Source organism: Crocodylus siamensis, chromosome 1 (assembly GCF_052110815.1).
Source record: "Crocodylus siamensis isolate JL-2025a chromosome 1, ASM5211081v1, whole genome shotgun sequence".
Classification (NCBI taxonomy): domain Eukaryota; kingdom Metazoa; phylum Chordata; order Crocodylia; family Crocodylidae; genus Crocodylus; species Crocodylus siamensis.
Genome location: NC_143395.1, coordinates 17,732,985 through 17,746,295, shown reverse-complemented (window position 1 = coordinate 17,746,295; position 13,311 = coordinate 17,732,985). Strand labels below are relative to the sequence as shown.

The following is a 13,311-nucleotide window of genomic DNA, read 5'->3' as shown; positions in this document are numbered from 1 at the left end:
GTGAAGCCACTGCGACTTTTCCTCTATTCAGACCTGGTGAAATCCCTCCCTTCTAACGTGCCCACCTCGCCCCAAATTTTGGTGTTGTTCACGAATTTAAACAATGCTTTTCACCCCTTCATCCAAGTTGCTAATAAAGAAATTGAACAGTGCGGGCCCAAGGACCGAGCCCTGAGGGACTCCACTGCTCACATCCCTCCAGGTCAAATATGACCCATCCAACACCATTCTCTGAGTGCGGTCCCTCAGCCAATTTGTTATCCATCTGACTGTAGGCATCCATGCCACGGTTGCCTAGCTTTTTAATGAGAATGGGGTGGGAGACAGTGTCAAGGGCCTTCCTGAAGTCCAGAAAGACTACATCCACCACAACACCTGCATCCATTCAATAGAGTAGTACTCCAGTTGATCTTTACCTGAGGAGACCCCAAGTCTCATCTTTAAGTGTTACGGGCACTGCTTTCAAGTCATCCACATATGACAACATATGTGTTACCACCACTGCCCACCAGATGGTGCTGAGGGATCGTTTAAGCACAATTAATGCACAAAATGAACATGAACTTAACCAAAGTCTAACTTTATTGATACAACTAATGTTAGCTTAGCAGTTTCTATATATAGGGAGAGGAAAACTTGCAGTACAATGGTCTCATACAATTTCCAGATGGTTAACTCCACTTCACGGCCTAATGGCCAGTCAGATAATCTGAAAGTACAGGGTGTGTCGGTGACTGGCACAATCCAGAGAGATGTTGTTTCCTGGCTGTATGATGATACAAACTTCATTTTCTTGTTGCCCCCCTTTATGCTTTTTTTCAATTTCACTCCTCTGATAACTCTTTGATTCTGGGTACCACTGATTGGTTCCCTGTGGTCAGCATACCATCCACATCTTATCCTGTCAGCATATTCCCTTTTTCAACAGACACGTCACATGCACATCTCTTAATTTGGTCCTTTACTGGTGTCTTGATTTGGGCATTGTCTGCTGGTCTCCTCTTATTATCCATCATTCACACAGGCTGAGAGTGAGGTCCATGGGATAATCATTTCATCCCTCTGATTCAGTCCGTTAGTGCCAGTTTCAATTAATTTGAGCTGGTAACAAGGCTATTGCTATGTTATATTAGAAGAATTCTCACAGTGATAAAAAAGGAAAGAAATAAGTGTGTAAGTGAGCTCAAGGCTATGAGCTGTCTGTGAAAACAGTTCAAGGCTAGCTGATAGAAAAAGGTTCAAATAATAATGAAATAATATATAAAAACTTAAGCAATGGTTAAATAAGGCTAAATATAAAATAAAAAATTCAAACAATACTATAATTCACCACCCAAGCAGGCACAACTTAAAGCATAAATGTGACAAGCTACCCTAACGTGTGGACAACTTAAGAGGAAAGGAAATTATTTACCGGTAATTCTTCAAGATGTGTTGTCCACATAAGTGACTCATAGGGAGGATGTGTGCCCCCTCCGAGATTGGCCGCTTTCTTCTGTGGGTGGTTGTTGATCGCCCCGCCCCCCACTGCCACTGGCTTCTGCAGGTGGTTGCAGCTTGTCACCCCGCTGCCGACCACAAATTGTGTGCCCCTGTCTCAGGAGGCATGAGTCATTCACGGTTGTCTATGCACACTTCTGAACTCCACCTTCCTTCTTTTCTCTTTCTGAGAGTCAGCTTCTCTGAAGCTAAAGGAATCTGAGGAGGAGGGATGGATGTTTTATCCCTTATGTGTAGGGGTAGTCTGAGAAGAGGAGCTGGCGCAGTGTGTGGGGATTCTGGTAAGGTAAAAAAAAGGTGTATGGTCAAAGGCTCAGGGGCTAAGCCCATCTATACATGGGTGTGCATGTATATGGACAACGTATTTTGAAGAACTCCAGTTATTAGTCAATAATATCTTTTTTCTGATATAGTTACACCATCAAAATATGACTCCAGTATACATATTAATACACCTTCAACATTCAATAGTGCCGGGGAAAAGATAGGTTTTAAAAGAGCTGTGCATTTTTGTTCAACTTTTCATTTATCACTGTTCAGTCCCTAAGAAAATGCGTTTCCAAGGCATATTGCAGGTATCAACACTGCTAAATAAATCAGAAATACTGCCTAATATCATGATAATACTATATTTGATGCACAGAACAGCAAAGCTAACAGGCTTCAAAGATGCAGTTTTTAGTATACAGCCCTTAAAAACCTATAAAACAGTGTAAATGAAAATGTTAAGAGTACCTGTAGGCCCATTTTCACATTATACTTTGTTTATTTAGCACATTACTAGCCAAATCAATTCTTAGAGTTTATTAAAATATTTTTTGTATTCAATTATACACAATTTTTTTCAGAAAGCCAGAAAATATATTAGCTTCTTTTAAACATCAATAGTTCACAATTAAAAAGGCAGTCAAAATTAATGTTTCAGTTTTTCTAATGAACAGAAACTTAATTTTTAAAAAATTTTGTGCTGTATTTACATTTGAGGTTTGTACAAACATGTACCTTTGCAGAAAATCTAAAAGGAACATCTTCCTTTGTTAGACATATCATCTGATTACATTTTCCACTTAATGAACAATAATAAGTAAATATTATTATAGACATGATTATACATATAGTATAAAAATATCACAAAACCGTGGAAAATTAAGGTACCATAGTGCTTTTATTTCAGTCTTCTTCTTGATGTCCATTTTGGTAACTCGGGTTTTGGCTTCTTTCAGGGTCCTCCAGTTGGAGGATTTTAATAAGACGACTTGGAGGTACAGAGCTAGAAACAACACGCACACAATTTTAAATGATGCTTCCTCATAAACAAGTCTTAATATTTCTGCCAGTTAGCCCGTTACATTAAGCTTCTAACTGCATTTTTAATTTGATCACATAAACCAATAACATGGAATGTAGTCCTCACACACTGCAGACTGAGACTTCAACCTTGGCCTTAACGTAGTTTTATTACTTTGTATTTTATGTCATCATGAATACCATATTTAATTCAGCTCTGTAAATGTAACAAGTAGATTGCTGCCTCCTAGCCCTAGTTACCTTGCATGCTCCTGAAGCCTCAGTCCTTATAGGCAGTGAAGCAGGGAATGAAATGTCTCTGGGCAACTCTCTAAGGCTAGGTTGCTTCTGTTGGCTGTCTCCCTCCAGGGAGAGTGAACCTGCTAGCTCCATCCCTGAGCTTATATGTGTATAAATTATGCAAATAGCATTTTGAGCTGAAGGACAAACTTGGAAGTGAAGCAATTTATGTTCAAATACCTTTTAAATTACTGTAGACAACAAGGGTCAAGTATCTGCCTGTGCATAAATCTACTTACCTTGTTTTAATTACTAGTAAAGCTTTACAAATACATATATGCAAAAACGGCTCTAAGTTACAGACCAAGACTGTTCTACAATTATACTTTTGTTGTGTTGTTTTCTATTACATTAGTGTTTCTGATTAATATTGAAAATAAGCACATCTCCTACCGAAATGAAGTCATATTAAATACATGAACATGTGAAAATCTCATATCTAGAACAATGCAATCAAATAGCAAAATCCCACAATCTAAATACAGTTTTAAAAATTATTCAGAAAAATACAACATTTGTTCCACCTTAAAAATTCGGCAGTATGACAGGGGGGCTGGCTGTCTTGAAGCTGACCACAACATCAGCCCGCCCAACTGACTTGCATGCCATACGTTTGATGCAACTACCAAGCTGTTTCTAGGTGGGAGGATGCCCCTTCTATGCTCTAACACCAAAGCAGGGGTAGGCAACCTTTTTTGGCCGATGCGCTGAAAAAACCACGTCTACATTGGAAGGTGCCAAAGTGCTGGCATGCCAGAAAAACAAAATGAGGGTGGGGGTGGTACATGGCAGCATGTACTGCATATTCTGCATAGTGTTATATTTAATAATCATAAATGTTGCCTTTGTTGTTGTGTATTCCTTTTTTGTTGAGCATGTTGTAATGAGACAAAGAGAGAGAGAAAAAGAGAAATAAGAGAAAGAGGAGAGAGAGAGAGAAAGAAAAAGAAGAGCAGAGAGAACCAGACACACACTAGTAGGTTCACCTGCAAGCCGTGCTGCAAGCAGACCAGGTTCTATTCCAGGAGGACCCAGGTAATTATAGCCTAACTTCTATTCCAGGGAAAATCCTGGAAAAATTTATTAAGGAGTCTGTGTGTGACAGGCTTGCAAAAGGTAGGATTCTGAACAACAGCCAGTATGGCTTCATTGTGGGAAGGCCTTGCTTTAACAAGCTCATCTCCTTTTACAATCAGGTGACTCATTCACCTGGATAAGAGAGAAGAGGTTAACCTAGACTTCAAGAAAGCTTTTGATCTGGTATCCCACAACATCCTTGTGAGAAAATAGGAAGACTGTGGGCTGAACTGCGAGACAGTCAGGTAGGTATGAAACTGGCTGTGGGGCAGGACCCAGAGAGTTCTAATGAATGGATCTGTGTCATCTTTGTGGGAAGTGGCCAGTGGTGTCCCACAGGAGTCAGTGCTATTCAACATCTTCATCAATTATTTGGATGTGGGGGTGAAGGGCTCACTGGCCAGGTTCACAGATGACACCAAGTTATGGGAAGTGTGGTCACACTTGAAGATAGGCTGCAGATTCACGTGGGCCTAGACAGACTAGTGAGTTGAGCGGACTTGAACCAGATGAAGTTCAACACTGAAAAAAATGTAAAGTGCTCCACCTGGAGACAGACAGTCCCTTGCACACCTACAGGCTTGTCAACACCAACCTGAGCAGCACTACAAATGAAAGGGATCTGGGGGTTATAACTGACCACAGTATGAACATGAGCCGGCAGTGCACCGCTGTAGCCGGGCTAACAATACGCTGGCATGAATCAATCGATGCATCTCCAGCAAAACCTAAGAAGTGATTCTCCCACTCTACTTGGCATTGGTAAGACCACAGTTGTAGTACTGCGTCCAGTTCAGGGTGCTGCTCTTTAACAAGAACGTGGTAAAGCTTGAGAGAGTCCAGAGAAGGGCCACCCATATGATCAGTCTTACAGAGTAAGCCATATGAGGAAAGGCTGAGGGATCTGGGATTCTTCAGCCTGAAAAAGAGAAGCCTGAGAGGAGACTTGGAGCAGCTTACTGCTACATCAGAAGCATATATCAAGGGCTTGGTGAACAACTGTTCACCAGGGCACTCTGGGCGAAAACTAGAAGTAACGGTCACAAACTCCTGGAAGACCGTTTCAAGCTCAGCATTAGGAAAAACTACTTCACAGCTAGGGTGTCCAGACTGTAAAATAAGCTCCCCCTCCAGAGGTAGTATAATCGCTGACCCTGGAAATCTTCAAAAGGAGACTGGATAGGTACCTTGCTGGGGTCACCTGACCCCAGTTGTCTTTCCTACTTGCTGCAGGGTGCTGAGCCCAATGATCTTCCAAGGTCCCCTCCTGCCTTACTAACTATGACTCTATGAATTATAGATCAGTGGTAATCATGTCAGAATGTCAAAAGTAGTAGGGTATCGCAGGGCACTAACATGTGCCAGCTCCTTTAACGGCAGAAACTGCCTAGAGAGAGGGCCCTAGAAGCCAGGCAGAAACCCCACAGGTGCAGGCTGCTGTGGCAGCAGGCTAAGAAGGGAATTAGCCTGCAACTGTCCCCAGCCAGCTCACCAGAAGAAGGCAGGGTCCTAGACACAGGTAAGCCCCAGGGCTGGAGGCAGTTAGTTCTCTGGTAGCAGCCAAGGGGGAAGGAGCTCTCATAGAGAAAGCTATGTGGAGATGCTTGACTGTCTGTCCTGATGCTGGTAGGATTAAGAGGCTATAGGAGCTCATAAATGCTGGTGGGGAGGAGGCACATTAGACTGAGAGAGAAGCTTACCTTCTTAAAAGGGGTAGAGGGTGGACCATAGATTATTGTTATGTTGTAGCCCAGGGGCTTTTGTTTTCTGTTGTTATTTATGCCAGTGTACTGGGCTGAGACTACTAGGGAGGAAGAGACCTCACTGGGGCACACTACAGTGTGGAGACCCCAGCACCAGAGGGCACCAAGACAGGGCTTGCAGAGAGCTCAGCACCAGAGGACACTGGAACAGGGCTTACAGAGACGGGATGTGGAGCACCCAGCGCCAGAGGGCATAGTAACACGGGGTGAGGAGACCCCAGCACCAGAGGGCGCAGTTACTGAAGCTACAAGTCCAGTGACAGCATGAAGCCAAACTAGACTGAGGACTCATCACAAGAGACAACGCCTAAATACCATCTGCAAGGCATGGGGCATGGTAAAGGGCTGGTTTTAGAGCCATGCATCTAGCCCATAAGACCTGGAGGCATACTGCAAGGCACCTCTTGAGTGTGGGACCCAGTAAGGGGTCCAACGACCCACAGGGTTTAGAGGAGTCTGTCAGCAGCAACCCAAGGACAGCCTCCCGATTCATCATTTATATCAGCAAGATGTGGCAGGCGAGATTAGTAGGCACCCATAGGGCAGAGCTGGCACAGTTACAGGGCCCCAGGGACATCACAGCCATCCCTGGGGTGGCCGTATCATAACACAGGGAAACCCCAATCTACCTAAATAATAGGGATTGCTCTACAAAAATAAGGGACTAAACATAAAACAATTGTTTTTAAAAAGTTTGAAAAAATAATTCTTCAGACAGATGATTCTGGAGAATACAAGAAAGACTGCTTCCAATTTATTTTAAGTAACACTTGAAATGTAAGCTTGCATAGTGCAGTCGCTGAGCAGTAAAGCTAGGACTGCTGAAGAGTAAGGTTAGTAAGGAAGGGGGTACTGGTAACACTATTCATAGGATTATTTTACTGGCTATTTCAGAATGTGGTTATTGTTGACGCTCTACAAGTACAAAATGTAAAAAATGGTCTCTTTTTCTTTCTTACATTTGCTTTTTTTGTGCACTTTTTAGCAAAGTAAAAATGATTACCTAATGTTTTGTGGAGTAAGAAAAATGAACTGTAGATAACGCTGAGCGTCTGCCACCTTGAGCATCATGTCCATTGAAATTCGTCTATTAACCAGGTCCTAAAAACAAAGTATTTATCAGTAACTGTTCTTAATTTATAATATTTTAGTGTTGTACATTACCACAAATTAGGTTAATGACATGAGAAAAATGAATTTGGTAATATCTTAACAGGGCAGTGCTACCAAGCGTCTGAAATGTAAAATGAGTTTAACTGGACAAGTATAATTCTGTTAAATGTTAAGTAAAGCACTGAAATCCTAGTCATAACAAAGACTATGTATTCATTCTTAACTCTATCTTTTACCATATGTGTACCATGAAAATCTTCCTATTACATAAATCACATATTTTGTCTTTTTCTACCACCTTACATACATAGCATTTTCTACTACTGTGCAATACAATATTCTGAAGAGTCCCTGAAAGTCACTGGCACATAACACCTATGATGAAGAAAAAAAGAGGGTCTTGAAAATTCCTTCATCATTTTGTCAATCATACAGGTAGACCTTAGAATCGTAGGGAAAATGTGTATATCACGTTATACTTGGGAAACAAAATATAATTCTGTAACTAAAGACTGTACATACAACGCAGTACAGTTTTATAATCATCTGCTACTGTCCTGAGTACTCAGTCATGTAAAAATTGTCTTTCCAGTTTTCCAATGGACTTTTTTAAGTAGAGTGAATCTATCATCTGAAATTGTTTGGTTAAAGACCTTCATCATTCTCTGCAACTAGAACAGTTCCAGTGAAGGCAAGGCACGACATCTGCATAATTCAATAGGAAGGTACTGACTTAAGGACTTTGACAAAACCTTGAGCCTCCTTCAGTATGCATCTTAACTCTTGAAACTTTATGTACCCTACAATGGAGAATGCAGCCAAAATTCAGCAGAGTTTTGACTCCTTCAAACACTTGTATTAGTAATATAAAGTTGTCTTCCTTGTTTATATGCTGTCAGACCCTTCTGACAGTCAGCTCAACAGATGTACCTTTAATATGGAAAAATGTTTGCCTGGGTCTGCCTCAAGACATAGGGCAGGCAGGCAATTTAAATATAAGCTTATTATTGCATACATACACTGAACTGAGAAGGGATAGTAAAAAAATCCCCAGAAAACTAAAAGGGACTGTCATCCATTTTCAAAATCATTAGTGTATTTGAAATGCCCTGTTGCACAGAAAGCAATCCATGTCAGATTTGTATTAGTTTGAAAAATATACCTCAGGATTTCCAATCTGTGATTTACATTTCTCTAATTTATGAATGATGAGCTCTCTTGGTCGATCATTAACTTTTTAAGAAAAACTCTACAGTCATACTCTCTTTCCCTGAGATCTGAGTCCAACGAAAAGCTTTTTAGCTTAAGAATTATGACCAAAGAACAACTGAATTGTACAGTGAAAACAGAAGTTAGGGATGTGCCATCTACGTCTGAAGAGCTCAAATGGTGTATCTCGCAAGTTTCTAGAACTAATCATTCCCCATAATTTATAAGAGAAACCTGGGTGGAGAAACCACTGATTATGGGCATAAGCAACACGAAGAACGGTCACCTGAATTTCTACTAACAAGTTTAACATATGTTGTAAAATGGACAGTATGACTCCCATGGCAGGATCCTTTGATAACGAATTATGTTCTAAATTAAGTTTAGATATGGGCGAGAGTTCCAGATACCTTCTATAGGTTTTTTTCTTCTGTCTCTTAAAGCTCACTGCCAGTTATTCCTAGTCAGTCACCATGCAAAATACTAGAACTAAGGGGCACTGTGACGGGGAACCCTGGCCCTCTTAATGAAAAGCAGCATGACCCCTTGGCAGGCAGGGTTTTTGTAGCACAGGCAGCCAGCAGAGTGGGGGTTAAAGAACAGCCCTGTAGCCAGGTCAGCTGACAGGGGCATCACATGACTGGAAGAGGGCTCAGGCTCAGCTTTATAAGCCCTGGGCTGAAGCTGGTCAAGGATGACAGCCTAAGACTAATGGAGGGAGGAGCTCCATGCAGCAGCACAGCAGGGCTCCTGCATCTAAAGTGGGACTAGAAGGAAGCAGCTCTGCAGGCCTGGGAACAAGGGACTTACCTGGGGCAGAGAGACTTGTTATGCAGGCAAGTGGCCTTTATTTTTCATTAAGCCCAGTGAGGGTTTGGGTGCCCACCAGAAAGCTGAGGTGTTTTGATTTCAGTTACACTGGAGGCTTAGGTTTGGGATGAAGGCAGGAATGGGCAATTATTTCGGCTGCAGGGCCACTTAATGAGTTCTGGTGAGCTGTCCAGGGCCACACACACAAAATCTTTCCGAAAATATAATTTTAACAAATTATAGATAAGAAGCAAATCATATACTAAAAATCAAACACCTACTATATTATATTTTAACTTTATTTCAAAAAATAACTTTTGTCCTGATTGATGTTTTGAGTACTGTATATAGAGGCGACTACAGAATAGCTCCAAATAAAGTCTTACTCTTGTACATTGTGGGGGTGCGTGCAGCAGAGCTCATCTGGGCAGTGCAGTGCAGGTGCTGTCCAGTCCATTCCCCTCTTCCCCCATGCCTACCTGGGCCTATCTGCACCATGCTCCTGCTGGCATCCGCCCTGCGCCCACCAAACAGCACCACCCCCTGCCAGGCAGCTGCATACACTGGCTGGGTTCCTCTCAGAGCAGCTGTAGCCACCTGGGTATAGCCTGGGTCTGGTCCAGCCACACAAGGGAACTTGGCTTGGCCCAACCCTGATCCAGCCGCACAGCGCAGAAAGGTGGTTGGTCCCGCTCCAACAAGGCTCCGTAGGATAGGGAGAGGGCTTGGCCTAGTCCAGCCTTGTGGGGGAAGGGGACATGACCCAACCCCATGAGAGGACGAGGGGATGCCCTATCCCCAACCTGGCTGGTTTGGGAAGAAGGGGACATGGCCCAGCCCCATGTGGGTGGGACAGGGGACGTGAGCTGGCCCTGGGAAGAGGGCAATGTCTGGCCCCGCAATGAGAAGGAGGTGCAGCCTGCTGCATGGCGGGAAGAGAGCATGACCCAACCCCAATCTGGATATGTGCGAATGGGGCTGTGGCCCGGTTCTTACCCACCCCACAGGACCTAAGGTTTTGACCAAAGGGAAGGGTGGCAATACTGCCACTGCTCCTCTATTGCCAAATTTCCTGACCTGCGGGGAGCCCTGTGGGCTGCATTCAAAGTCTCTGTGAGTCACATTTGGTTCACTGGCCAGAGGTTAAGCACCCCTGGTTTGACTTCTCCCTAGTTCAATAAGGGACTAGACAAATTCATGAATGATAGATCCATTAACAGCTATTAAACAGGCAGGAATGTAGCCTCTGACATCCCAAAACCAATTATGGTGGATGGCAGGGGGGTAGGATATTCTAGCTACACCCTTTTCATATGCTTTCCCTCAAAAAGCATCTACTATTGCCATTATCAAACACAGGAGACTAGGCTAGATGGACTACTGGTCTGACCCAGTGTCATATAATTTGGTATTATTTAAACAGGAAATAGATCTTATTTTTCTTATTTACTGTATTTACTTGAATGCAAAATGAAATATTTTCCCTCCATTTAATATGCAGGGTAGACCCTCATTTTAGATTCCAGTACAAGATGGAGTCTGCTGGAGAGAGGCATATATAAATGCCAGGAGGGCAAAGATTACAAGAGGGAGAAGGGGGGCAGACAGAAGGCATTCAGAGGGCAGGCAGGGGAGGAAGTCGGGGGAAAGGGGACAGGTAGAAGGGAACAAGTTGTTGGGAAGGCAAGGGGCAGGGATCAAGCTGCTTGACCCCCTCCTCCCACCACCTACCATGTAGACATCAAATTCATCCAAACATCTGAAAGGAGATTCAGTAATGGCCCACAGTGAAAGAACGAAACAAACTGTTGACAAGGAACGTTCACCTCCTGATAGAGATCTTGTGTCATGCGAAGCAGCCTTGTCTCCCTTTCCAAGCTGGACCTGTAATTAAGCATTCGTTTAACTGGTAAATAAAAATATACTTTAATGTTATAAAATTAACACTTAATAAAACAATATATACTATATTGTAAACAGCAACCCCAATGTTTTCTAAGGAGTTTATAAATTTCAACATGCATGTGTCACAACGAAACTAAAACCATTAAATTGTATTCAATTTTGGAAAACATTTTTAAGGTCATTAGACATGAATTATCCACTGCTGAAGAAATCATGGAACAGAATTAATTTAAACCAGTAACTTCCCATGTAACTTCCTGATCAATTTCTGTTTTTACTAATTACTAAGTTCCTGAACTAATGTAGTTACGTTACTAGCAAATCCAAATGATCCAAGTGTAACAGAGAACTGCTTTATCAATGGTGTTTTAACAAAGAACAGTTCCTCTGAAATCATAAATTAAATGAAAAAAACAGCCCTTTTAATTGTATTCTAAAGCTCTTAAACAGTACAAGAAGTCTGCTTTTATTATGTATCTTCAAAAATACATGGGTAAACTTAATGTGATTTCTGTTAACTTTTTAAAAACAAAGTATTTTATATATTTTTCTTTCTTAGCTTTCAGGACAAATTTAGGATTCTTTGTTTTCCCTGCAAGAATTAGAATCACTCAATAAAATGCATCAATAAGACCAAAGTGAGTCCATGACGGAAGCCAACACTATGTTCTACCAGTGTCTGAGTTTATGTACTCTAGCAGCAGAAAGATAATTCAGAACTGTTTTAAAATATAGGACAAGTAGTAACTTTTGTATGTTATTATATAACAGAGGAAAATATTTTTATTTAATGAGTAAACAAATATACCGATCAAATTTATAAGTAAATGTTTATTATTTGATCTTCATCTCCTACCAAATATGACAAACTGTAACTGATTTATGCAAGAAACTAGCTACAAAAAGGTGGGGTGCCATCCACTGACAAGCTATTAACGGTAAATGTGAGTACAGTATTTCTAGGACGTTCCACTAACGTGCCAAATGTGCAATAGCTACTCCTCTTAATTTTCCTAGTTATTAAAAATTAGAATACAAATAGAGAAAGAAAGAAAGATTATATATTTACTACATTTTTGTACTTTACCCTTTAAATTTACATTTAAATATATTCTAATAATAGGTCTTTTTTATACCCCCTGCCTTTTTTATTCCTATAACAGCTCACCCCATTTCTTCTATACCTGAAGTTCTAATCCTCTGACAATCAACCTGCCATACCTGATGTCAAAGAATAATATTATATGAGCTTGGCTATGAAATGGAAAGCAAGAGCAGTAAAATAATCTAAAAAGCCACTGTTTTATGCAAAACTGTATTTATAAAGGAAAGGAACTAAAGTGTATGAGGTAACTGAGCAGAATTTTTCTTTACAGTTAAATTTCCATGACAAATTAAATATTGTTAAATTCAATTTTAGGTAACTATTTATGAAGAAGAAATGAAAACTTACTATTATTGAAAGTGTTTCATTGTTGTGGTCAAAAACTAATTCTCCAGAGTAATCTCGATTCTTTAGGAACTCGCCAAAGCTGTACTTGCATCGCAAAGTAAGGGACCTTTTCATTTAAATTATGCAAATAAACATTAGGTTAATATTTTTTTTAAAAGACAAGGAAAAGATAAGAACATCACAGATTTTTAGCCAATAAGTACCCATTAAGTATTTAAGAAATAATACATACACAAAAATGCAGTACAATTATAATCCTCCACTACTGTCCTGAGCACTCAGTCATGTAAAAATTATCTTCCCAGTATTCCAATGGACTTTATATTTAAATCGAGTAAATCTATAATCTGAATAATATGCTAGTAATTTACATATATCATATTTTATCACATAGCACATGGGCATCCCTGCCACAATCAGCCCTTTAAAATTTAGATGTGTATTTTAAGCAGTGAAACTGATTTTTCTTCACTGGAATAGAATCACGGTGGGAAATAGCATGCAGACACTGTGACTCCTGGCTATCAAGATGGTTACCACTTCTCCCTGGGGCAAAGAGCAGGGGCAAAGCTTAACCTTCTCCTAACCACTGGTAAGGCAACAGCTTTTGGTGGACGAACCACTGAGCTACCTGAGAGAGAGTGAGCTGCTGCATGAAGTCTGTACTCTGATGAAGCTTGAGGTATGAAAAGAGCACTTTTTATTTACAGGATAAATAAATAAAATACATTTACAGCAAATAAAATCATTTACTGTAAAGAACTATTTATAATAAGTAGTAGTCTTACTACTGCCCTTGCAAGAATCTGGGATCTAGCCTTTTTTGCTGTCTTTGTATACCAGGAAGTTCTTGCTGCATCACCCAAACCATTTCTGATGGTGCCACCTATTTCA

General features: G+C 41.0%; 1 protein-coding gene across 2 annotated transcripts in view; it reads right to left on the bottom strand.

Moving 5' to 3' along the window:
• Window positions 1-773: 773 nt before the first annotated feature.
• Window positions 774-13,311, bottom strand: part of LOC149872619 (structural maintenance of chromosomes protein 6-like) — a 74,864-nt gene continuing 62,326 nt past the window's right edge. For both annotated transcript variants that reach the window (XM_090031826.1, XM_090031827.1), the window contains 4 exons: window positions 12,418-12,523; window positions 10,791-10,943; window positions 6,931-7,028; window positions 774-2,770 (listed from right to left, as the gene is read on the bottom strand). In XM_090031826.1, the coding sequence (XP_089887952.1) occupies window positions 2,671-2,770; window positions 6,931-7,028; window positions 10,791-10,943; window positions 12,418-12,523 (457 nt within the window). In that variant the 3' untranslated portion in view covers window positions 774-2,670. The remainder of the gene's footprint in view (window positions 2,771-6,930; window positions 7,029-10,790; window positions 10,944-12,417; window positions 12,524-13,311) is intronic.